The following is a 23,250-nucleotide window of genomic DNA, read 5'->3' as shown; positions in this document are numbered from 1 at the left end:
TTTTTTCCAAATGTAACTGCCTATTCTATTTTAATGAGTGAAATTATGACGGCCAGGAAAGTGGGTTTTTAGTCAAGAATGCACCCTCTGCTTTTTCTATGGAAATCCACTCAAGTATAGTCAGGCCACAAGAATTTTAAAAATAATGCTGATAATGTACTTTGTACACTTTCAATCAAAACTTGTTAAAGTTCTGCATCTAACCTGGAGGAACAATCTGTTCACAAGTGTGTTCCATACCTGAACAGCTCAAAGAGGCTGAGAAGCTTTCCAGCAGTTATTGGAAAGTGCTCCTGAGGTCTGTAATATAGGGCAAGGACTGAAAATGAAAACATCCCTCTTCTGCTCTTAATAACCACTTGAGCCTGTACCTAAAAGGAACAGAATATTTTGGAAAAACAGATAAATCTGGGGATTGACATTCATGAGATTAGGCTGGATGAGCAAATCAGCTGAAGAAGGTACTGAGAAGAAGAAAGTGAAACTGGAAGAAACTGCAAAGATTCAGGGAACCCAGGAGAAAAAGGAGAGACTGGAGGCAGAAGAGATGGGAAGAAAAGATTAAGAATGTGAGACAAGGTACTAAGGAAGTGAGAAGTGTGACTGAGGAGAAAGCACAGTGGGACAGCTCCAGCCAGAGGGAAGGAGCAGACACAGGCTGTCCATGCAGAAACACCCGTGATGAGAAAGACCCCAGCAAAGCATTTCCCTGCCCTGTGGTGCTCAAGAGGGCAAACTCCCTGTGCCACTGCCTCAGCTGCAATGATCTGACGAGTTCTGTGAATACTGATGTACCTCATGATGGCATTCTGCTTTTGAAGGCTTTTTTGGTTTGTTTAAACACTATAAAGTCAGTCACAGGGCCTTAAGAGAATGTTTAACCTCAAATTGGAGGAGACTCTCCATGCAATTACTGTATCACTTGGCTCTTCCTGCCTGTGAGGTCCTGCTCTCAATTCCATGATTGCATACCATTTTCCCCATATGATCTCTGACTCACTCAGTGTGCAGAATGGACTTACTCTGGGGAATGTTTAGCTGGAAGGGTTCTTTACATAATCTGTCTCATTCACTGTAAAACCTGGTAGGTATAAATGGACATACAGAATAAGAAATATGAAGGACAGTCTGCAGTTTCTGGAATAGCTACTCTACCATTTTTGAGGGGAAAAAAGTCACCTGTAATCCAATTCTTTCTCAATTTGTGAACTATGTACTTTCTGTTTTGGGGGTATGACTGAAAACCTCTGGACCCATTTTGCAGATGAGCTGCCAAATGATAATTACAGTTTTGGCAATGCAAATTTTTCTTTGACTTTTGCCAAGTGATAAATATGATACTGAACATGGGGGAAAATATCCAATTCAAACTACTTGACAAGCAGCACTAATTATGGAACACTTCTCTTAAACTGCATTCTTCCAAAGGGTAGCTCCATTTCTTACAACATATTAGGACTTGCTATCACAGAGCAGCTTTGTGACTTTTAAAGCAAACACTGCAGTAATACTATCAACAACCAGTCCTTAGAGAAGCCTTTTTTTCTCACCTTCTGCAAGGAGCATTTTTAAGGCAGGGAGCCAAAGGCTGAATAAAAAGAGAATAACATTGAGTAGTGTATCAGTCATAACTAAGCACTTGATCTATGCTGGGACCCTGGGGTAAAAAAATTATATTATCAGGTAATTAAATAGTTTTCTTAACACAAGAGTTACCAGAGGATTGCTCACAAAGTCCAGTTCTGAAAGCTCTAAACCTCTGCAGGTTTGACTTTGTCCTTCTAATGGCATTTTGCTGCTTAAACTAAAACCTCACATCATCCAAAAAAACTGGCCTCAGAAAGTGACCCAAACTGAGGTCTCAAAAAAGCCATCAAGACCATCAGCAGTCCTCGCTGTCTTTAACAAATGAAGATGCAAACAGAAATTCAGGAAAAACAGTATGTGGGCTGGCTGGCAACTTACTGCATGCTGCAGCCAAAAGCCAAAGCTGGTTTGCAGAAAATGTGGCAGGGGATGTTTCCCTGGCCTCTTCCCCTACAGATGACCCAGTGCCTCCAACACTGCTTGACAGATATAAACAACACAGGATTGTTTTCTCCACCAATGTAAGTCAAGAGTTTGAATATAAACAGCCTTACCACTTATCACTAGAAAGAAGCTCTGTTTCACTAATCACACTTGTAGGTCTCTACATGTGCAAAATGCTGCCCGTGTTAGGTCTGGACAGACAGCACATCTGATGAATGAGATGAAGCAGATGAGACAGAGCACACCAGACTGGTTGGGGTTTTGTTGTTATTTTTTCATCTCACCACAGTTTCAATCATTTCTGGGGTTTGCATTGTTCTGTAGGCAGTTAGCTCTTAATGTATCTTATGCAAAAGGTTTGTTTACCTGCTCTGGGCACTGCAGGGCTTGCAGTGCCAGATTTCTTTCAGACCACTTCTGGGGGAGAGGCTTTGGACTTCCATCAGTCTGTGGTTAGGCAATGCTTGCCTAGACATAATTTGACGTTTATGTTTCCTAACTTTCTACACAAGTTTTGGCAATTTGCTGATCCAATCCCTGCTTAAAAATTCTAAAATTAAAAAAAAAAAAAAACAACCAACAAAACCAAACAAACACACACAAACCAAACAAAAATAAAACCAAAACAAAACAAAAAAAAACCCAAACCAAAACAAAAAAATAACCAACATCCCTCTTTTCCCAAAACCCACAAAACTAAAACTAAAAACGTGACAGCACCACTAACAGACAGCTTTTTCAGGATCCACAGCTTAACTCCAGCAGCTTCTCCTGCACTTCCTTCTTCCTTTACTGGCCTTGGTCAGTACAAGAGAGGACTGGGATCGTACTGGTGATAGTTTCAATGCAAGTTCCTGTATTCATGTAATATATGTTCTTTTCCTGCTATCTGGCTTGAAAATGTCTTAAACTTTAGCACTGGTATCAGCAATCACTGAACTAATTTCCTAAAATACCAGGAAAAGCTACCCCTTTCATGTGCCAAGCAGACACTGACATCTGACAGCCCATGGTTTTCATACCTGTAATTAATGGGAATTGTTAACAAACATTCATCAAAACAGCATTAAAAAGTTTTTTGTAAATTAACCATGACATCTGCAGCCTCCTCTGCTTTGAAAACCTGGATACAATTAAACTGACATGAATAAAAAGCACATTTCTTGTTCAAATTATGTGAGTGTTGAAACATTCCACACCGGAATTTCAAACAAACACTTTTGTCAATATGAATTGACAAGAAGAAACAAAGACAAGCTGGAATGACTTCAGACCTCTCCCACAACACTTGCCTCTATTGATAAATGACACTACTCAAATTTACAATACACTATTAAACAAAACTACAGATGTATCGGGAATGCAACCATCTGGTTACAACTCAGAAGTCCTAATTTTCATTGATGAGCTTCCTCTTTAAAACTTGGCACAGAAGTTACATCTGAGTGATAACCAGGCAGCCTAAATCACCCTGAGTCCTGTTCTACTGCAGAACAAAACCTCTATTCCATTTCAACAAGCATCCCAATGAAGTTTCCAAATCACTCCACAGGACTTTTAAGTGCTAATGCTGCTATTCATAACTGATGAAGTGATGGAGTAACTGTGGATCTTATTCCTCTTTCCTCTTCTCCAAGACACATGTATTCCATTTATTCCAAGAATTAGCAAGGTAACTTCTCAGACAATTCCAACTGCCACATGAAACCTCCCATTCAAAGTTCACCAGGAAGTTAGGAAAGAAGAGCTTCAGGCAACTGATTTGTATTTTGATTTTGAGGCACTAGGATGAATTATTAACATTTTTAAGTCACACTGCCATTACACAAAAATGAGGGTCTGAATCTTCAGCTATTCACAGACACAAATTCACTCCACTTGAAGCAGACTTCTCCAGCTTCATCACACAACCCATGCGACAGGCTCAGAACTTCAAAACAAACCTCACAGAAGAAAAAGGCAGCTCAATGCTTCCTGCAGTACCATAAAACACTGCAGTACTACTGTTAACCATACCTTCTGAAGTACTCTTACGCATTAAAAATCAAGAAAATATATATTGGGAAGCTGACAGAGTCCCTGGAAAATTCAGCTTCCTGAGCATTCAAGCTAAACCCCAAACATATCAATGATACAATGTATAAATTGACTAACTCTAACACATTTAGTACATTTTTTATCACTGATACATAATCTCAGCCTTTGTTTTCCAGTGGAATATTTCTGTTTTATGGCCTTAAGGTGTTTATCCTAGGCTCTACTGTTATTTTATTTGTATCTCACTGCCCTTGAATAAAGTCAAATATTTGTAAATCATCTGTAAGAATGTTACAGATCCCACTGGTCACTTCTCCCTGACTTGGGGAATACAGGACCTGGCTGTAGCCATGTACACACCACCAAATTGTCACCTGCACCTTTCCTTTTGGTCTGTGCTTTTATAGTTCTTGTCACAACAGGGCATGACTCCTGGACTCCTAGATGTTTAATTAGTTTAAAGTGGCTTAGATTTATTGATCAAATCAAGTAACTCAATTTTCAATTAAAACAAACAAGGCTCTAGACATAACAGTTTTCTGAATTGTGTGATTTTGGACTTTCTATGAATATGTGACTATGTTAGAAAGTAATTTACCTAGTAATAATGACTTTATGTAAAAAATGACTCTGTGTTACTGCTACACGTGCAGAGCACACTTGCACAATAAACTCTTAGAGAGAGCTTTCAAAGTTACCCCATCATACTTTTCCTGATGATTTATGGCAGACAGTTTCCCATAATTATTTAAGCTCTAATAAGAATGTCATAATGCAAAATACTTTCCAATAGAGGTGTTGAAGGGGATGTCACATAACCACAGTGCAGAGACACAGAGGGAACAATTGTGGTCCAAGAGCTTCATCAAAGATGTCTCTCAGTGACTTTTGTACACAAATGACAACTGATCAAACTACATGAGACCCTTTACAAGCCATACCTCTGTGCCAGCCTCTGCTAAGTTCAGCCTGTACTGGTGACAAATCATTCTGAATTAATATTTACACACCTCTGCTGCAAATAGCAAAACATTCAAAAAGAAGGACAGTACAGCCCAAAGTAATGCAAGCTTTCAATAAGTTTCCTATACACCCACAGAATGTCAGACTCCCAAACCTACACACAATCCCACAGTGTTTGCATGGAAAATTCCTCACATAAAGTCAAGTTTAAATTTCCTCAGGAAAAGATATGTCATCTTAACCCCACTTTGCCACTTATGTCAAACACCTACTCTATACAAACCTCAAAAGGAGAATAAATAAACCCTACAGTAACTCCTTGGGAATAAGAAGGGGCTTTTCAGTCTAAAAAAAAAAAAGTTCACCCAAGAAATACATAGGCTTTTGTTAGTCTTCACCTCAAGGTGTGAGCATCCCAACTACATTAAAGACTGCACACTTGCAGCACCCCATATCAATTCTGTAAAGACTTGTCTGGGAATTATATTTTCTATTCCATACAAAATTAAACATTTCTCTTTCTACGTCAGGCTAAAACTTGAAGCACTGGAAATATTTCAGTTTCTATAGTGTGGAAAATTTTCAAAACTGCTTGGGCAGAACACCAGTGAGCTGGTGGATAGCCCAAGATCCCAGGTGCCAGGGGACCCTGCCAATGTCTACCTATATCCTTAGGTGACAGAAAAGCACATCACTGTTTAATGGACTCAACACATTCCTGCAGAACATTGTAATTCTATTTAATTAGGGTTCTGCATCCAAAAAAAGCCTTTCAATGGCATGGCTGTAACTCAGAATCGGTATTATCAATAAGACTCTTTGGAAAACCAAATATTTTCATTTGTCCCATTTTGATAGAGCTGAGGATTGATCCTGAGTCTTCTACCTGACCACATCTCTTCTACTGTAAAACCTCTTTCCATTTCCAAAATTATCTTTTCAGGTTTTTCCCATTCCCTGCTCAGGTGCCGCTCTCAAAAGCTCTGCACATAGGAGCACAGATCCAAGCAGAGGACTCTAATTCAGAACCAAAAGCCAGATTTTCCATAACTGTACTACCACATTAATAGCAGGCATAGCTGGAGAGGCAGGCCAAGAAAGTAAAAGCAGTCATTGTCTTCTGATCCTGTGTAGATACTTCTCCACAACACAACTGACTTCTTGCTAAACACCAGTCACATAGAATACTGAGAAAAACAGCACAGTGTAACTGGAGACATGACAGTAATCCACATGAAGCAGTGGGCACACTAGCAACTGGGAATGGAACTGGACAAGCTCAGCAAAATTTCATCCATAAATATTTCACTGAGCCCTCAGGAGTTACTCTTTCATACATTTTACCTTGACTGTTCCAAAGTCCTACATGAATTTGGCCAAAAATTCACACCTCAAGCCATGGCTAATGGAAATTCAGATTTTACATCTATTCCGTATCCCTCTTCATGCAGAAACTGTTGGAGAATAGATTGTGGGAGAACAGAAATGGGGCTGTGGCCGAGCCTCATCCCTCAGGGGGTGCAGCTGTGTAAGACAGGTGAACAGACTGAAGGAGAAGCTGCGTGGAATGCTGATGTCTATTGACCCATCAAAAAAGAGTAAAAAGGTACATAGGTGTTATGCATGTGAGAAAAAAAGGTATAAAAAGTTGCTCTGGGGAATAATAAAGGGCTGATGCTGGCCACCATTTTCAGCATCAGTCCTGTGTCCACCATCACGAAACTACCTTAAGTAGTCTGGAATATCCAGAAGCCTGAAAGCTTCCTTGTGTACACTGTCCAAGAGACCTGCAGCCTGGACTTGGTTTACAAATATATTCTCACACATTCAGGCATTCATGAAGAGCTAGTGACTTGGCAATGCCCGAGACAATTAATTACACAAAGTGCTCAGTAAACAAATGTTCCATTTGAGTTGCATCCTTTGTTCTGGTGACAAACCACACAAAGAAGGCTGAATTCAAATTTTACTTCAACCACACGTGCATATAATTTCTTCTCCTTTAATGCAGTGGGAAATAGGGAGATTTACTCACCACTTCCCTATTTCTGAAGGAATTGAGACTACACTGGAAGAATCCTGTTATATTGCAGGTAGCTTATGGTTCCAGTTAGATCAGCCAGAGCTGTTTGTGAGGTAAGGAGAGATGTTTGCTGCCTGTTTCCTGCCAAAGAGGGTGACAGGCAGCTGTGTGTTCTGAGGTGAGCTTGTATGCAAGGTGCTGAACAGAGGAAGCCACTTATATAATAAGAAAATAGGTTTAATGACCTGCAGGAACACTTGAACAAATACAAGCACTTCCAAGGCTCTCCCTAACCAAACCTCACGTTTACCTTGAATGAATCAACCTGTCAGTCATGTGAAATGAGTTCAGCTATCAATAAAAAAACAATAAATGTACAATAATGAGGAAATGACCTAATGGACCAAGGTAGATTAACTTAATTTGTTATTAATTAGTTGCCCTCAGGGGAAACTGTAGAGGGAGTGGCCAAACATCAGGATAAGGGTTAACAGAATACTTCTAATAAATGAGATTATCAGTTTTGGTATGTTCCAGGAAGAACTGAAGAGAAGAAAGAAATAAAAATATACTGTTCTCTGCTTGCTGGCAAGACCATTGGTACATGTCACTGCTGATAAATTAAATTAAAGCCCGCGTGCAGAAGCATTTAATCAGGAAGAACAAGCAAACAAAGTGAAACACTATCAGCCTTGTTTTGGTCTCATCCTGGCCTTATACTAAAACTGTTCTTAGCAACTTCTTTTTTATAATTACATTAATTACCACATTCTGGGGAGCAAAATAACCCTGAATAGCAATTACAGCCTCTCCAAGGCTAACAGAAACATTACTAAATAAAGAATATCATTATGTAGAGTTCTATGCCTAGGAGAAGCTACTTCAGCTACAATTTCTCTTTGCTATTAAGTCTCCTGTACTCCAGATTTCTTTAAAACTGTATTTATACAAGCAACAGTGGCAAAGAGGCAGCAGCAGTGTGCTCATCTATGTGTCTTCTTCATCTGTTAAATTCTTCTGTTTAAACAGCAGATTCTAAAACTAACATGAAAATATTTTCACTCCTGTTCAAAAGAAATCTGCCAATGGCCAAACCACTCACCACCCTGACCCGCATGTCCAACCACTGTCCCTATCCAAGCTCAGTGCCCTCTGCTCTCCAGCCCCCCTGCCATTCTCAATAAACACTTGCTACAAACCTTCCTTCTCCATACCCTGGCAATCTCGGATTACTTCTTTCTTCCACCTCATTTCTAACTTCCTCATCTCTTACCCCTTGCCCTCTGAAAAGACCTATTTTCCTGGAAACAATTTTGTCACATTAAGTCAGGCAGAATACTGTCCAACTTTGTGCACTGATGTGTGAGGGATGAAATAAAGACTGGGACATTTGTGTATCGCTTGGACACAGTGAGCAAATTTAGCTCAGAAAACTTTCCAAATTAATGCCCATGCACTAAGGTCATTTCCCATTTCCTTCAAAAAACAGAAAGTGTTTTTCGAAAGAGGAATTTGTCCCAGAGACTATTCTCAGAGGCTCAAATTAGCCGTTCATGTTTTCCATTCCAGACAAATACACTAAAGCTTTCTTGACATTAGGTCTTTTCAATCAACTGCTCCAGTCTCAATCAATGGACTTTATTCATAAATAAAGCAAGAGTTATAACTAAGAAGCAAAAAGGAACTAATCTGATTTGTTTAGGTTATGTTTTTGTTATCCTGTGTTCATTGTTACATATTTCACTATGCAGGTTCCATTAAACAAATCAGGATTTCTAGGAGGCAGAAGAATCAGATGTTCACCCGCGCAAAAAATACGGCCTGTCATGTCAACTTATCCAGATCTCTCCTGAATATTCTGCTTCTAATATCCAAATACAGACTTCTTTATCTTTGCAACAGTAAGTTAGATTAGTAGGACAAATAAGAAAAATGTATTAGGAAGACATACTTTGGGAAATACTAAAAGGGCACAGGCAGAAAGTGGAAATTTTAGCAGGATGAAAACCACTAATGGGGAACAAAGAACAAAACCTCACTTGCCTCCCACATACAATGGGAGACTGCCCGGAGCATGGAGCTACACCCAGACAAACATTCTGAACCAAATAATAACAGATTAAGTTTTATTTAAAAATTAACACAGAACAGATTTTCACTCCAATAAATTAGGAAGTTAAAATCAAAGCACGTAGAACTGAATGCTGGTAAAAGTATCATCTGAAACAGAATGCACAGAGCACCACAGAAAGGCACTGGAGTGCTCCAGGCTACTGGGAGCTGTTTAGAGCATGAGCAGCACTCACAAAAGGATAACCTCATCTTATGGGACTGAGAAGTAGACAGCCTTCATAACATGGCCTACCCAATTGCCATTTTTCAATTTCTTTCATGGAAAAACATTAGGCTTGTCAGTGACTGTGGTGGTTTCACCCTGGCTGAGTGACAGGTACCCACTAAAGCCACTCTATCACTCCCCAGCATAACTGAACAGGGAATGGAAAATATAGCAAAGGGTTAATGGGTTGAGATAAGGATCAGGAGAGATCACACACCCACTACTGTCATGGGCAGAACAAACCTGACTTGAGGAAATTGACTGAATTTATTACCAATCAAAACGAGAGCATGAAGTAAAACGAGTCTCAAAACCACCTTCCCCCTAGCCCTCCCTTCTTCCCAGCTCCACCTCTTTCCCTCAGTGGTGGAGGGAGACAAAATGGGGGTTATGGTCAGTTCACCACAGGTTGCTTCTGCTGCTGCTCAGGTGTAAGAGCCCTTCCCCTGCTGCAGCACAGGGTCCCTCCCATGAGACACAGTCCTCCACAAACTCCTCCAGTGTGAGCACTTCCCCTGGGCTACAGCTTTTCATTAACTGCTCCAGTGTGGGTCCCCACAGTGTCACAAGCCCTGCCACCAAACCTGCTCCAGTGTGGGCTCCTCTCTCTCCAGGGTCTGCAGGTCCCTGGCAGGAGCCTGCTCCAGCACAGGCATTCCATGGGGTGACAGCCTCCCTCAGGGCATCCATCACCTGCTCCAGTGCCCTCCATGAGCTGCAGGGCCAGGGCAGCTGCACCATGGGCTGCAGGAGAATCTCAGTCCAGGGCTTGGAGCACCTCCTGCCCCTCCTTCTCCAGAGACCTTGGCCTCTGCAGGGCTGTTCCTCTCACACATTCTCACTCTGCTCTCCTCTGGCTACATCACACCTCTACAACAGCTTTTCTCCTTCAGAAGTACAGTACCACAGGGATGGTACTGCCATCCCTGATGGCCTTGGCCAGCAGTGGCTCCGTCCTGGAGCTGGCTGGCATTGGCTTCCCTGTCGGACACAGGGGAAGCTTCTGGCAGCTTCTCATGGAAGCCACACCTGCAGTTCCCCCACCCCTCCCCTCTACCAAAACCTGGCCACGCAAACCCAACATGCTCTACGCCTCACCACTGTGAATCACATACTTAAGAATTACCATAAAATCCACATTCGTCACACAAAAATAAAAATAACATCACAACACTGAATGAAAGTGGAAAATTTACACTAAATTAATTTCCATGCCCCTTCACCACAATTGCAACTAAAATTCTCCACCATTATTGCATTCTCATTGTTCAGCCCATGTTTCTCCCTCTCTCAATTACTATACTTATCTCAAATTCCTTCACGTTCCTGGGTTTCATCAAATCGGAACTGTACGTATTGGTAGATGAAGTGACTGATTAAAGCCCTTGAAGGTACAGTATTAGATAAATGTAATATTATCTACTTTCAGTATTCCCCAAGACATTCTAAAAGAAGTTCACAAAAACAACCATTATATCAATATTTTTAAAAATTCATCTTAACTTGATGATTGGGTAAACATTTTGCATACTAGGGAAAACCAACAGCTGTCCAACACACGAAACACAGGAAAAGCAGACTTACATTTGTGTTGCAGAGTTTGTATTGCTTGTAGGCACCAATGCACACGATGGCTGCAGCCCGCTGGGGCTGGGGCTGGCCCTGCAGGGCCTGAGGGTTGGAGTCGGCGCCGTGGAACAGGCTCTGGGACACGGGGAACGAAGGGGACTGATAAACAGAGGGCCCCAGCACTTGGTGTCCTGCCTGAGGCCCAGCTGGTTCTTGGTAGAGGCTGCCATGCTGCAGGGCAGGAGCAGCTGCCTGGCTGTAGGAGCTCACGAGGCCGGGGCTCTGGTGGAACAGGCTCCTCGACGACTGCCGCTGCCTCCGCAGCTTCTGAGGCTGCTGGCCAGTGTCAGTCTGTAAAGGTAAAATGTATGGCACTTTGCCATAGCCATACTTTCCCGGACCAATAGGATTTTTGTTTCTGCTTCTAAAAACAGAGAAAGAGAGAGAAAACAGTTACTGACTGCATAAGCAAAGGAGCAGTTAGGTATTTACAGGACTTATAATAAATATGAACAAGATGTAGTCTAGTTTGATGTATTAGGAATCTCAGAAGGCCTTGATCCTAACACTGCAGTCTGACAGGTAAGTTGGGAAAACACATTTCTTCCAGTTCAGAGCAATGAGTGAATACAGCTATTCTGGGTGACATTTGCAGCTCAGGAAGGGAGACACCATTAAAGAAAATAATTTTCTTTCTGCACATAAAATACATTTATGTTTTTAATATATATGCAAAACAGACTTGAATTCCAGTGAAAACCAGAGATTATAAATTGACATACTTATTTTCTAGAAACAGAAGTGCTACAGATGTCAGACAGCCACCAGATCAAAGGGACCTTTCTTTGGGTTTGTTTTTATTTGGGTTTGTTTTCTTCCCTATCTTATATTCTCCCAGGACTCTTGCTAGCTGGAAACCCTGAAAGTCATTTACCTCCCATTCCAGCCTTATGGCCACATGAGGCTTTTAATCAATCTTCCTGGCTCAAGATGTGTGAACCAGAGTGCTGATTTGCCTTGGCAGATAAGCGACCAGCACTCTTGAACTGTTTATCCCTGTTAATCTGCTCTGTGACCATGACAGTCATTGCTGAGAGAAGCTTTTGGTAGAGAGAGCAGTATAAAGGGTTTTGGTATTTAAAGGGAGGGAAAGAAAAGCTTTCCATAACTACACAGGAGAGGAAAGAAAGAGAACCCGTGAGCCTTGTGCCTACTCAGCCAGACCTAAACAAGACTGAGATTACACAGAATTCAATTTTCTATTGCTCCCCAGGATGAAGAAGAGCAAGACAGAACAAGAGGAAAGCAAGTACTCAACAATATTTGCAGTCAACTAGGACAAAAAGGGGGAAAAATACCACCAAAAATGGAGTTACCATCTAAAAGGTAAATTTACTGCCTAATAGAAAAATATTTGCAGAAAAGCATTACATAATTCATGTCAGCCCACAGCCAGCAGACATCTCTGATCTACTGTGTTCATCTCAAGAAGAGGCATAACACCTGTTTAATGCAGACCTGACAATCTCCTTTCTTTGGGCATAATTCTCATAAACACATACACCTCTTTGATTGCTCAGACAAATCTCTTTAGCACTTTGATAACAAAAATGATGGGCCCCTTTAAACTTAAGCCAACCTAAATATACTCTTTATTTCAAAAAATGCATTTGCCCAGACAAGTAAGAAAATCAGGTTTTGTACTATCAATGTAAGGGTTGTAGCAAACAATGCTGCTGCTGATGATGACGATGGTGCAGCGTTCTTCCTGTCCCAACTTTTAACAATTTCTCTCATGCTGAGAATATGTCAGCTGTGAATAATAGAAACTGGCCCCTCTTAGCACATTTGCAGCATCAAAAAGGAATTTGGTTGTCATAGCTTTTCCTAATTTTAGCCATAAGCAAACGTATGCCTTGGCAAATCAATGCATTATCAGTGCCTCAGAGGCTTCATGCTAAGAACATGCTTTGAACCTCAAGTGGTCTTCAAGACTGAAGCACTTTCAGAACTGGTGGGCTGGCTATTTATATTGAATAGAAACCCTCTTTGAACTAAGGATATACAGTGTCTTTAAAACACACAGGTAAGATTATAAATTTCCTGGGCCTCCACCTCTTCTCTTAAGTGCTCTTTACACAGCCTTTCTCCAACATACCTTTTTCATTATTTCCCTTTTCCCACCACTTCCCTTCTCTTTACATTTCTCCCACTGCCTCTAAATGGAGGTTCCCTGGCTTACTTCCAGCTGAGGCATAACTTGTTTTCCTTCTCTTCTGATGTCAGGCAGAATAACAAATGTATTTCCATGAGCTTTTCAGCATTTCATTTATCTTATCTCCTAGTATCAAAGTACTTCTCTTGTAAATGAAAAACTGCAAGGGTGAACATTAGCAAAACCACTCATTTATGACAAGGAAGACTTGTACAACTGCTGGAAAGTTTCCTTAGAATGAACTGAAAGAAGCTTCTGATTTCAATTCATAACCTTTCACTGTTTCTGAAGAAATAATGTAATATTTTGGAAAGGTAACAACCTTCAGCCACCAGTTTCACCAGGGATAATGAGAAAAAAAACTGCATAGGAATTACAGAATTATTTTTTTTTCCCTCCAGATATTTTCTTTTCTCTTGGCAGAAATAATTCCACAAGCAGAGGGAGATTGTTGTGAATGGGAATACAGGGAAGAAAACTATCACACTAATGAAAAACAACAGAATCTCACCACAGATTCTCAGATAGAGTAAAAACAACACCTAGACCTTTCTTTTAATTTTCTGTAGAATTTGGTCAAGTTTGAAACTTTTTTCAAAATCTTGAAAGGCTTCCTTTAGCAGGAGTCCTGTCCTGGAATGAACACTGAAGTCCTCTAACATGCTAAGGAAACCCCTGTCCCCAGTGAGCCTGGTCCAGCTGCCCTTCTGGGTACTCATTTTCCAGGTTCTTGGGGGTTCTCCTCACTTGGGAATTCAGCAGCTGCCTACAATCCATTCTCTGAAGTGTTGCTGGTTGTGCCCTATCAGCACAGCAAGAACCCAGAGCCAGCACCTACTCAAGCTGAACTTAACACTCACCTATCAGCAGGAACAGAGGCTTCATGTGCAAGATGAAAGTGGAAGAAAAGACAGAAGACAGGTTACTAATTTTATTTATACTTTATTTCCCAAAAAATATTACATATTTACCACTGCAAAAGTCTTTTGAACTATATTGATTTGTGCTTTGCTGCTGTTATTAATTTCCGTTTCAAAAAATGCTCCAAAACTGCAGTTCTTTGATTTTGGCTAGAAAATGACTTCTAAAGGAGCTGAGTCCCCCTCAGATCCCTATCAAAGCTCTTTGGATTAAATTTCAGCCCTTCTACTCATCATGGTTTTAACAGAACTGCTTTTTAGTAGGCAAAATCATCTATAACTGAATCAATTACATACATTAATTAAATCTATTTCTGTGGAGAATTACGCTAATATTTAACCTAATACTTGAGGTCATAGCAAAATATCTGTTTTGCAGCACTACGCTGTAATTAATTGACAGGTTTTAAGGACACTACCCATCTACTCACAGTCTGAGTATTTAGTACAGAGCTACCTTGATTCTTTTTCTGAAGAAATGAAAGTTACTTGTTAGCTATTCCTATCAGCAACGATGCTATTGAAATATTACTCAAATATTTAAAATGTAATTAAGAAAAAAAACCAAAAAAACACCCCAAAGGGATATGGAAAAGTCCTTGGAGACACAAAATGTCAAATTGGAAAAAACCTGGTCCTAATCCTGTAAGTTTCTGTTAACAGGATCACTATGGGCATATATATTTTTAATGTACTTTTTTATTACTAGATAATGTTCTTAAAATAATCTCAGACATGCACTTTTAATCCATGGCATTTCCTCCATAATTCAAAACTGTGACTGGCCTACAATTGTCCAAGTCAATCATTTACCTTCTAGCCCTCCGACTGCTTTTAATTTTCTTTCATGCTTTGTATATTATTAGGCACACAGTTAACAAGGTGTACTTTAAAAAGATTCCACCATAAATTTTTTCCCCCTTAAGTCACAAAATAAACTGTCTTATACTGTTCATAACTGTTAGTGAGTTCATACCTCACAGTATTTTAGCAGATTCTTTGATAGGAATAATTTTTAACAAAAATGACTGATCTACTGGATCTGGGAATGTTTCCATCTACTCAAGAAGGAGAGCTCCCACCAGTCAGGCTGATTCCCACCAAAAGCCACCATCCCACTGCCCCACAGCCCGTGCTGCTCTGCATTCCACAAACTCACTTTTCACCAGCTCAAAATCAATCTGGAGAAAATCACTTAAACATGAATGAAAGAAGGGAGCCCTTTGACTGTTTCATGTTACTAAATGCATGCCTGTCTGCTCAGGGATCTAGAAACTGGCCCTACAGCAATGAGCAGGCACCGCTATGAAATGTTTGGTCACAAGAGCTCAGGCAGCCTTCTGAAAGCATCACACACTGCAAAGCAGGGCCAAGGGCACCAGCCTGTGCCACACCCCAGCACGTTGTTCCCTTCACCAGCTCCAACCTGTGCCACACTGCAGCACATTGTCCCCTCAGAACACCAGCCTGTGCCACACCCCAGCACATTGTCCCCTCAGAACACCAGCCTGTGCCACACTGCAGCACATTGTCCCCTCAGAACACCAGCCTGTGCCACACTGCAGCACACTGTCCCTTCAGATCATCAACCTGTGCCACACTGCAGCACATTGTCCCCTCAGAACACCAGCCTGTGCCACACTGCAGCACATTGTCCCTCAGAACACCGACCTGTGCCACACTGCAGCACATTGTCCCTTCAGAACACCAGCCTGTGCCACACTGCAGCACACTGTCCCTCAGAACACCGACCTGTGCCACACTGCAGCACATTGTCCCTTCAGAACACCAGCCTGTGCCACACTGCAGCACATTGTCCCTTCAGAACACCGACCTGTGCCACACTGCAGCACATTGTCCCTTCAGAACACCGACCTGTGCCACACTGCAGCACATTGTCCCTTCAGAACACCAGCCTGTGCCACACTGCAGCACATTGTCCCTTCAGAACACCGACCTGTGCCACACTGCAGCACATTGTCCCTTCAGAACACCAGCCTGTGCCACACTGCAGCACATTGTCCCCTCAGAACACCAGCCTGTGCCACACTGCAGCACATTGTACCTCAGAACACCAGCCTGTGCCACACTGCAGCACATTGTCCCTCAGAACACCAGCCTGTGCCACACTGCAGCACATTGTCCCTCAGAACACCAGCCTGTGCCACACTGCAGCACACTGTCCCTCCAGAACACCGACCTGTGCCACACTGCAGCACATTGTCCCCTCAGAACACCAGCCTGTGCCACACTGCAGCACATTGTCCCTCCAGAACACCAGCCTGTGCCACACTGCAGCACATTGTCCCTCCAGAACACCAGCCTGTGCCACACTGCAGCACATTGTCCCTCAGAACACCGACCTGTGCCACACTGCAGCACATTGTCCCTTCAGAACACCGACCTGTGCCACACTGCAGCACATTGTCCCCTCAGAACACCAGCCTGTGCCACACTGCAGCACATTGTCCCTTCAGAACACCAGCCTGTGCCACACTGCAGCACATTGTCCCTTCACCAGCTCCAGCCTGTGCCTCACTGCAGCACATTGTCCCCTCAGAACACCAGCCTGTGCCACACTGCAGCACATTGTCCCTTCAGAACACCAGCCTGTGCCACACTGCAGCACATTGTCCCTTCAGAACACCACCCTGTGCCACACCCCAGCATATTGTCCCTTCACCAGCTCCAGCCTGTGCCACACCCCAGCACGCTGTTCCCTTCACCAGCACGCTGCAGGGCAGTGCAAGAGGGAAGGCTGTCGCTGCACCTCACTATTGGCATTTTCATGAACTAAAGCAAGGGAACTAACTGCCTTTTTTACATTTATAATAACTTTGGTAACCACGCCATGGTTTGTGGATATGCACTGCTTCCCATGTATCACATACACATAAGAGTAGTAAAATCACTGTGAGAATATTTGTCCCAAAAAATTCAACTGCTAGAATTCACAGAGTAACCAAAAATGCCTAAAAAGTGTTTCTTCTGAAGAAAAATTGATTATACCACATTACACCACAAAAACACTCATTTCTATGTCATATTAGGGAAAAAGATAGTTACATTTTTCTGAGACAGTGAAATTAATCAATAAGGTCACTAAATAAACTGTCTCTTGGGAACAGGTTTAATTAATGGGATGTGGACTATCTTAAATGGAATTTTCCATCCTCAGAGATCACCACTGATACCCCAGTTCAGCATAGCTGCAATATGCCCAGTACAATAACTTAGTATATTTGCTTTTACTGATCTCTCAGCAAGTGCTGTATAACCTCATTTATGTGACTTTCAACACTGAGATAGGATTTCAAAATTCAAACCCAAATACTTCATTCCTCTTTTTCAATAATACCTCTGATCCCAGGCAATTCTTAGCCTCTTCTTTAAGATTTGATTGAATAATGCAACCATGCAGTTGGCAGGTAAACTAGCAGAAATTCAGTGCAATAACCCCATGACTCTGCTGAGATGCCCTACCTCCTTAGGGGAGGTTTGGTTGTTTCTAACCCTCACTGATGGGGCAATAATTCAGGGGTACCTTACTAAACAGCAGCAGTGTTCTCACTTCCCCTCCTTCAGTGAGCCCAGCTCAGAAAGGGATGAAATGTTCAGTATCAGGAATAAGATAGCTTGGGTGGTTTGTAATTATTGTACTGTGTTAGGGGGTTATTTCTGGTAATCCCACTCAAAGCATGCTTGCAGTAGCATAACAGAAATTTACATTGATTTGATAATAATGACACCTAGAGCATGACATGGGGATTAATACCTAGATGAGAGGGGTGATAGCAAAAATTCTACCTGAGGCCTCAGCCATCCCAACTAGCTACTCATTTTGTGAAGAAACACCTCATTTGACCATTATTGCTACTAGATCCTGTTCAGAATTTTATTCAGAAGGAAAATAAACACCTTCTTCACATAGCTTTAAATACCCCAAGTGCTACCAAAATGAATTCTTTGATTACCACTGCTCCTCTTAGATCTTTCTGGAAAATTTATCCTTACAAAGGGATCCAATCCTTCTCTCTTTCTTCTATACACACACCAACCCACAATAAGCTTTTAGAACCATAGTGGGCTTGGGGTAAAATCCATCACATTTTCATTCTGTGAGAGAACTAATGAAAGGAGGGGTGGCTAAGTACTTCAGCTGGGTTTCGTTCCAGTTCCTAAGAAAAGCAAACACTCATGCCAATAAATATAAAGCCTCACAACTCGAGAAAATAATAGCTTCTTGAACCTGAAGGTCCAGCAATCACACATTTTTCCACCTCTAGGAACTGGAACTGACTAGAACACATCACAGAAATTGCATCACAACATGTGGCTACTGTTAAGGAAATAACAACAGAATTGTCCTTTTAAAAGTTAACTGTAGACCTGCCAACAGAGTGACCTACATTTGCCTGCTCAGAGCATCTGTGAGAGGAGGCAAAAGAAATACTTTCAGAAAGGAAATTCTGGTTTGACATTAAATGATGCACTCTTCCTTTCCATTGCTGAAAGGCCGGGAAATGCAAACTGACCCTGTGCAGGGTACAGAGCAGCAGAGCAGACTTGCACGTCAGCTGCTGGCTGCAGAATAAAGACCCAGAGCTACAGCATGTGAGAAGTCAATGATTTTTGGATTATTTCCTCAGTGCAAATTTTTCCTCTCACTCTTCTTCCAAAGACACAAGAAATGCTTTAGGGAAGCCCTTTCCTTATTAACATACTTCTTTAACTTGCACTATTTATGCAAAAATGCTTTAGTTATTTCATTATTCTGGTGGTAATTCTAGTTTTTTTTTCTTTCTTCTCCTATGACCCCAGATACAAAGTACATATCATGGTGACACAAGAGGACACCGAGGTTTGCTGCTCAGCCACCAAAGCCTAAGTGAAGCAAAAGTGAAGGTGGCAGCTGTAAACATCCTACACTCAACACACTGGTGAGGAATTGTTCTGTCTTACCCATCACCAAAACAGAGAACTGGAAATGCAGCATTTAAGAAATACTAAAACCTAGTCTATGAATAATAATAATATTTCAATATGTGTTTTCTCTCTTAAAGCATCTTACCTTTCTGCATGCCCTTATTACTTTTCCATATGTGCCTCTCAATAAAGATGTCTAAATGCTTTAATATTTTTTCACTATCTCCTCTTTCCTGTTTGTCCTTAGTGTGTGTGCTCCATACGCTTTAGCTAGGTGAAAAATAACAGAGCAAGTCCGTGCTACAGGGAACTCAGCTCTTCAAAGCGGGGGAGAGCTCCCTGCCTCTGCCAGTGACTGTAATTGACAGTAAACAAATGAACATTTATTTCAGTCATGCAAGAACTCTTCTTACTGCACTGAGTTAAACAGGGGAGCACTGAAATTCTTTAAACCAGGCTTCTAATTGTTGGTACCTCAAACTTCACTCACCCTGCACTTCTCATGCAGTCCTGGTTTCTAATGCCTAACTAAAGTAAGTTTTAAAAGCTGAAAATGTGAATACCTCTTTAAAGACAATGTATACCAAACTTTATTATGTACACGTTCTATTTTGGATTTTGCTAAAAAATCCCTAATCTGTTCTTTGTCAGCTGCTGGGAAGCAGGCAGAGAACACTTCCTCTTGCTGGTAAATGATACAAACACACTGGGCTGCTGTGTAGGGCTGCTATTGCTGTCAAAAATCTTTGCCTTGGAAGCCCTCCAACTTCATTCTACCATGTTATCAATGGGAGCTTATCTCAGTCACAGATGTCCATTCCTCTCTTATTGTTTTATGGAAGTCTGCTAAAATTACAGCTTTATATAAAGTCCAGTACAGTAAATAGAAATACCCCAAAAAGTTTCCACTAACTGTACAAATTGTGAAAACACAAGTGTTATTTAACAGCCTGACATCAATTTCCAATGTCATCCTTTTAGTGAACACTAAACAGTTCTACAGTATAAAAATCATGTGTAGACTAACTCACATTTTGAAATCCATTTTCCATATACCTGATAGGAACAGTAATCTCCTTTGTAAAGAAAGTTTTTACTCTGGATTTTGTAAATGGAGGAAAACTATTAGGTTTGTCATTCAAATAATTCCATTTTCAAATAACATTTTTTGTTCTCATTCTGTTTTTACAGTCATCACCAAGGAATCTGAAAGTTATGCAATACAACAGGCTTTAAAGCCACCAGGGACCTCCTAACACAAGATGGAAATAACTTATTATGCAAGTAAGATTAAAACACTGACCTTGAATCCAGTCTTTTGCCAAGGGGCAGAGTGTGTGGGGGTGGAAAATCAACTGTGGTACAGAAGCTTGCACTGTGCTTAGGAAAGCATAAGAATTTTCACAAGCAAACGTCTCCATCATATAGGAAAGTGAGCTTTTTAATATTTCATATGGCAAGGCATTCCTTAGGAAATAGCACAGCTTCAGCTCTGCACAGTCAGTGTCATGTTCCAGGCAGTCCTGCAGTGCTTGCTCCAAGCCCCTCCAGTGTGTGCTGGCCTGCAGAGGCCACCAGAGCAGCAGGGACAGCCCTGGGGATGGAAGCCCAGCGGAGGCTGGGGGCTGTGCAGAGCCAGGCCAGCTGGGATTCCCTGGGAGCCGGGGGTGCCAAGGGCCACAGCAGAGAGCCCTTGGATGGCTCTGTGCTGACAGCTCAGGGCCAGGCTCCCAGTGCCAGCAATAACCCAGCCGTGCACCACAACCTGGGGCTGTCACACTGCACAGCCCAGAACAGAAGTGCATTATAGCCAGTTACTAAGTAGGAAAACAGAAAAAAGGAAATATGACTTTTGCCTCAATGCACTCATGTGAACACTACTAATCCTGTCTCTGGCACTCCCAGAGCCTCTGTAAGACCATCAGTGCTGCACTGACTTCACATCCAGCAGGTCTGGGCTATCATTTGCATTTGACAAAGACAAAGCATGACAAAGGAAACTGGCAACACCACAGAAGACCAACATCTGAACAGCTGGTCCCAATTTTTGAAACTCTTGCTTCACTGAGACAGGCAGGAGCTTTACAGGTTAATTCTATTTTCAAGTATTCTTTTCTATGGACAGAGTTTCTTGCAGGGGTTGAGAATGTCTTTATCAGCAGCAACAGAGATCTACTGTCTTATTCCAGCCAGGCTGGAATACTGCCTCAAGGTAATAGTCCTTCTTATGCTGTTCAGGATACCAAAATATCTTTAAAAAGGGAATTACAGTTGACTGCTTCACTAGGAATCTTAAAGATGCAGATGATCTGAAGGCAGGTTTCTTTGGTTATGTTTGCAGGGGGGGACTGGGGTGTTTTCTGTTTTGTTTGGTTTGGGTGTTTTTGTCAGCTACCCCAAAAAATTTCTCTTCATGCAACTCCCAAAAGAGAGCTGAGAGGGGAAGAACCAGAGAGCTGCTGGAATACATATTCAGAAGAAAGACAGAGAGAGCAGACATGTAAGGAGTGCTCCATCCCAGGGGATCTCCAAGCCTGTTCTGCTCAGTCTCCAGACTGGAAACATATCTATTTTCCTTTCACACATACATAAAAAATCGGATAGATTAGTATCTAAGTGGATAAATAAGTGTTTCTCCAGAAGTGGGAAAATTAATTGGAATTACTTGTAATAATAGCAGAGCTTCACCGAGCCTTAAAGATTGTTACTGTGAAATTAATAAAAATCATGCAGTGTTTAAAATATTCTGTATATTAAACAAACATGAAATTTTGCTAAAAGAGGTGGTAGGAAGAAAAACAGGAAAAAAAAGAGAAAAAGAAAAGGCAACAAATAGAAATACAAAACAAGAGTTTTGAGTAGAACTAAAGTCAACAGATGGTTGATCATTCTTTATGAGAATGTAATTTTTTTCAACCACTTAATATCAGACTGGCTGCTGAAGTTAAGAATACAATTATAGAACAGTTATTTGTCCTGATATTTAATGGAAATGTCAAATAAGAGTGCAGCAGAAAAGGAAAAACCTCTCAATAAATCACAACACTAATCTTAAAGGGAAGTGAGACAATCTGCTTGAATTGTAGAAGAATTACATCTGCCCTTGGACATCATGTAAGTAGTCAAGGGAGGGCCTTGAAGGCAGTAAAGACTGTAAAAGCCATTCTCAGTGTCCGGTAAGCCCCCGGTAGGTGTGCAGAGCCCGGGTTCCCCGCGGCTCCGGGAGCCGTGCCGTACCTCCGCTCCGGCCGGGCGCTGTGCCGCGGGCCCTGCGAGTGCCGGCTGCCCCTCAGCGCCGCCCGCCCGCCCTGGCTGCTGTTCCGCCACGGCTGCTCCTCGCTCCTGTGCAGCGGCACCGAGGTGCGGATGGCCGAGATGACGTGCCCGGGGTAGGCGGACAGCGAGTCCTCGTGGTGGGCGCTGGCGTGGGGCAGGGCGCGCTCCGAGGCCGGGAAGTGGCGGCCGGGCCGGCGGTAGCCGCGCTCCCGGTAATAGGCGGGCAGGCAGGGCCGCGTCTGCTCCATGACGCCGCCGCTGCAGCTCCGCGAGCAGGCGGACCAGGGCCCCCAGCTGCCCCACAGGCCCGGCACGCCGCCGCTGTCCTCGGGGCCATCGCCGTGCTCCTCTATCCTCTGCGGCACCTGCGGACACAACGCACGGGCTTAGGAATCGCAGCTCACGCCGGAATCGTGTCACATGCATATTTTCTGAAAAATCCCTGCGCCCAGGATTTTTCTCCTGGGAAGCTGAGAAGCCTCAGAGAAAAAGGAAAACAATAATTGTCACTTTTGCTTCTCCTGTGTTTTGCTCCTTTGGAATGTGTTTGGAGATTGTTTTATTGGTTTCTGCTGTGAGTTATTTTGACTTATTGGCCAATCAATGTCAAGCTGTGTCAAGGCTCTGGAGAGAGTCACAAGTTCTCATTATTACCTTTTTAGCATTCTGTATCTCTCTGAATTGTTTAGTATTCTTTAATATAGTATCAAAAAATAATAAATTAGCCTTCTGAGAACACAGAGTCAGATTCATCATTCCTTCCTTCCAACATCGAGGCACCCCTCAAATACAACAGAGTAAGAGGGGAACACAAATACCTCGGTGTTCAGCACTCACTCCACAGTCACAACAGAAATGGAATGGCATAGGAAGTAACTTGTCTTGTGCTCTGCCTGCCAAAGGTTTTAGGGGTTTTGTGGTGGGGTTTTGTTTTGTTTTTCATTTGTTTTGG

General features: G+C 42.2%; 1 protein-coding gene and 1 long non-coding RNA gene across 4 annotated transcripts in view; one reads left to right on the top strand and one right to left on the bottom strand.

The window, feature by feature from the left end:
- THSD4 (thrombospondin type 1 domain containing 4) overlaps positions 1 to 23,250 on the bottom strand; it is a 272,344-nt gene that overhangs the window by 179,615 nt on the left and 69,479 nt on the right. For all 3 annotated transcript variants that reach the window (XM_064389270.1, XM_064389267.1, XM_064389268.1), the window contains exons 4-5: positions 22,260 to 22,663; positions 10,977 to 11,385 (exon numbers count right to left, since the gene is read on the bottom strand). In XM_064389270.1, the coding sequence (XP_064245340.1) occupies positions 10,977 to 11,385; positions 22,260 to 22,663 (813 nt within the window). The remainder of the gene's footprint in view (positions 1 to 10,976; positions 11,386 to 22,259; positions 22,664 to 23,250) is intronic.
- Positions 13,666 to 22,195, top strand: LOC135280757 (uncharacterized). Its single transcript, XR_010347603.1, has 3 exons — positions 13,666 to 14,097; positions 18,918 to 19,036; positions 20,214 to 22,195. It is a non-coding gene; the product is annotated as an uncharacterized LOC135280757 (long non-coding RNA).

Source organism: Passer domesticus, chromosome 14 (assembly GCF_036417665.1).
Source record: "Passer domesticus isolate bPasDom1 chromosome 14, bPasDom1.hap1, whole genome shotgun sequence".
Classification (NCBI taxonomy): Eukaryota; Metazoa; Chordata; class Aves; order Passeriformes; family Passeridae; genus Passer; species Passer domesticus.
The sequence above is the reverse complement of the archived record's forward strand: the minus strand, read 5'-3'. Positions and strand labels throughout refer to the sequence as shown.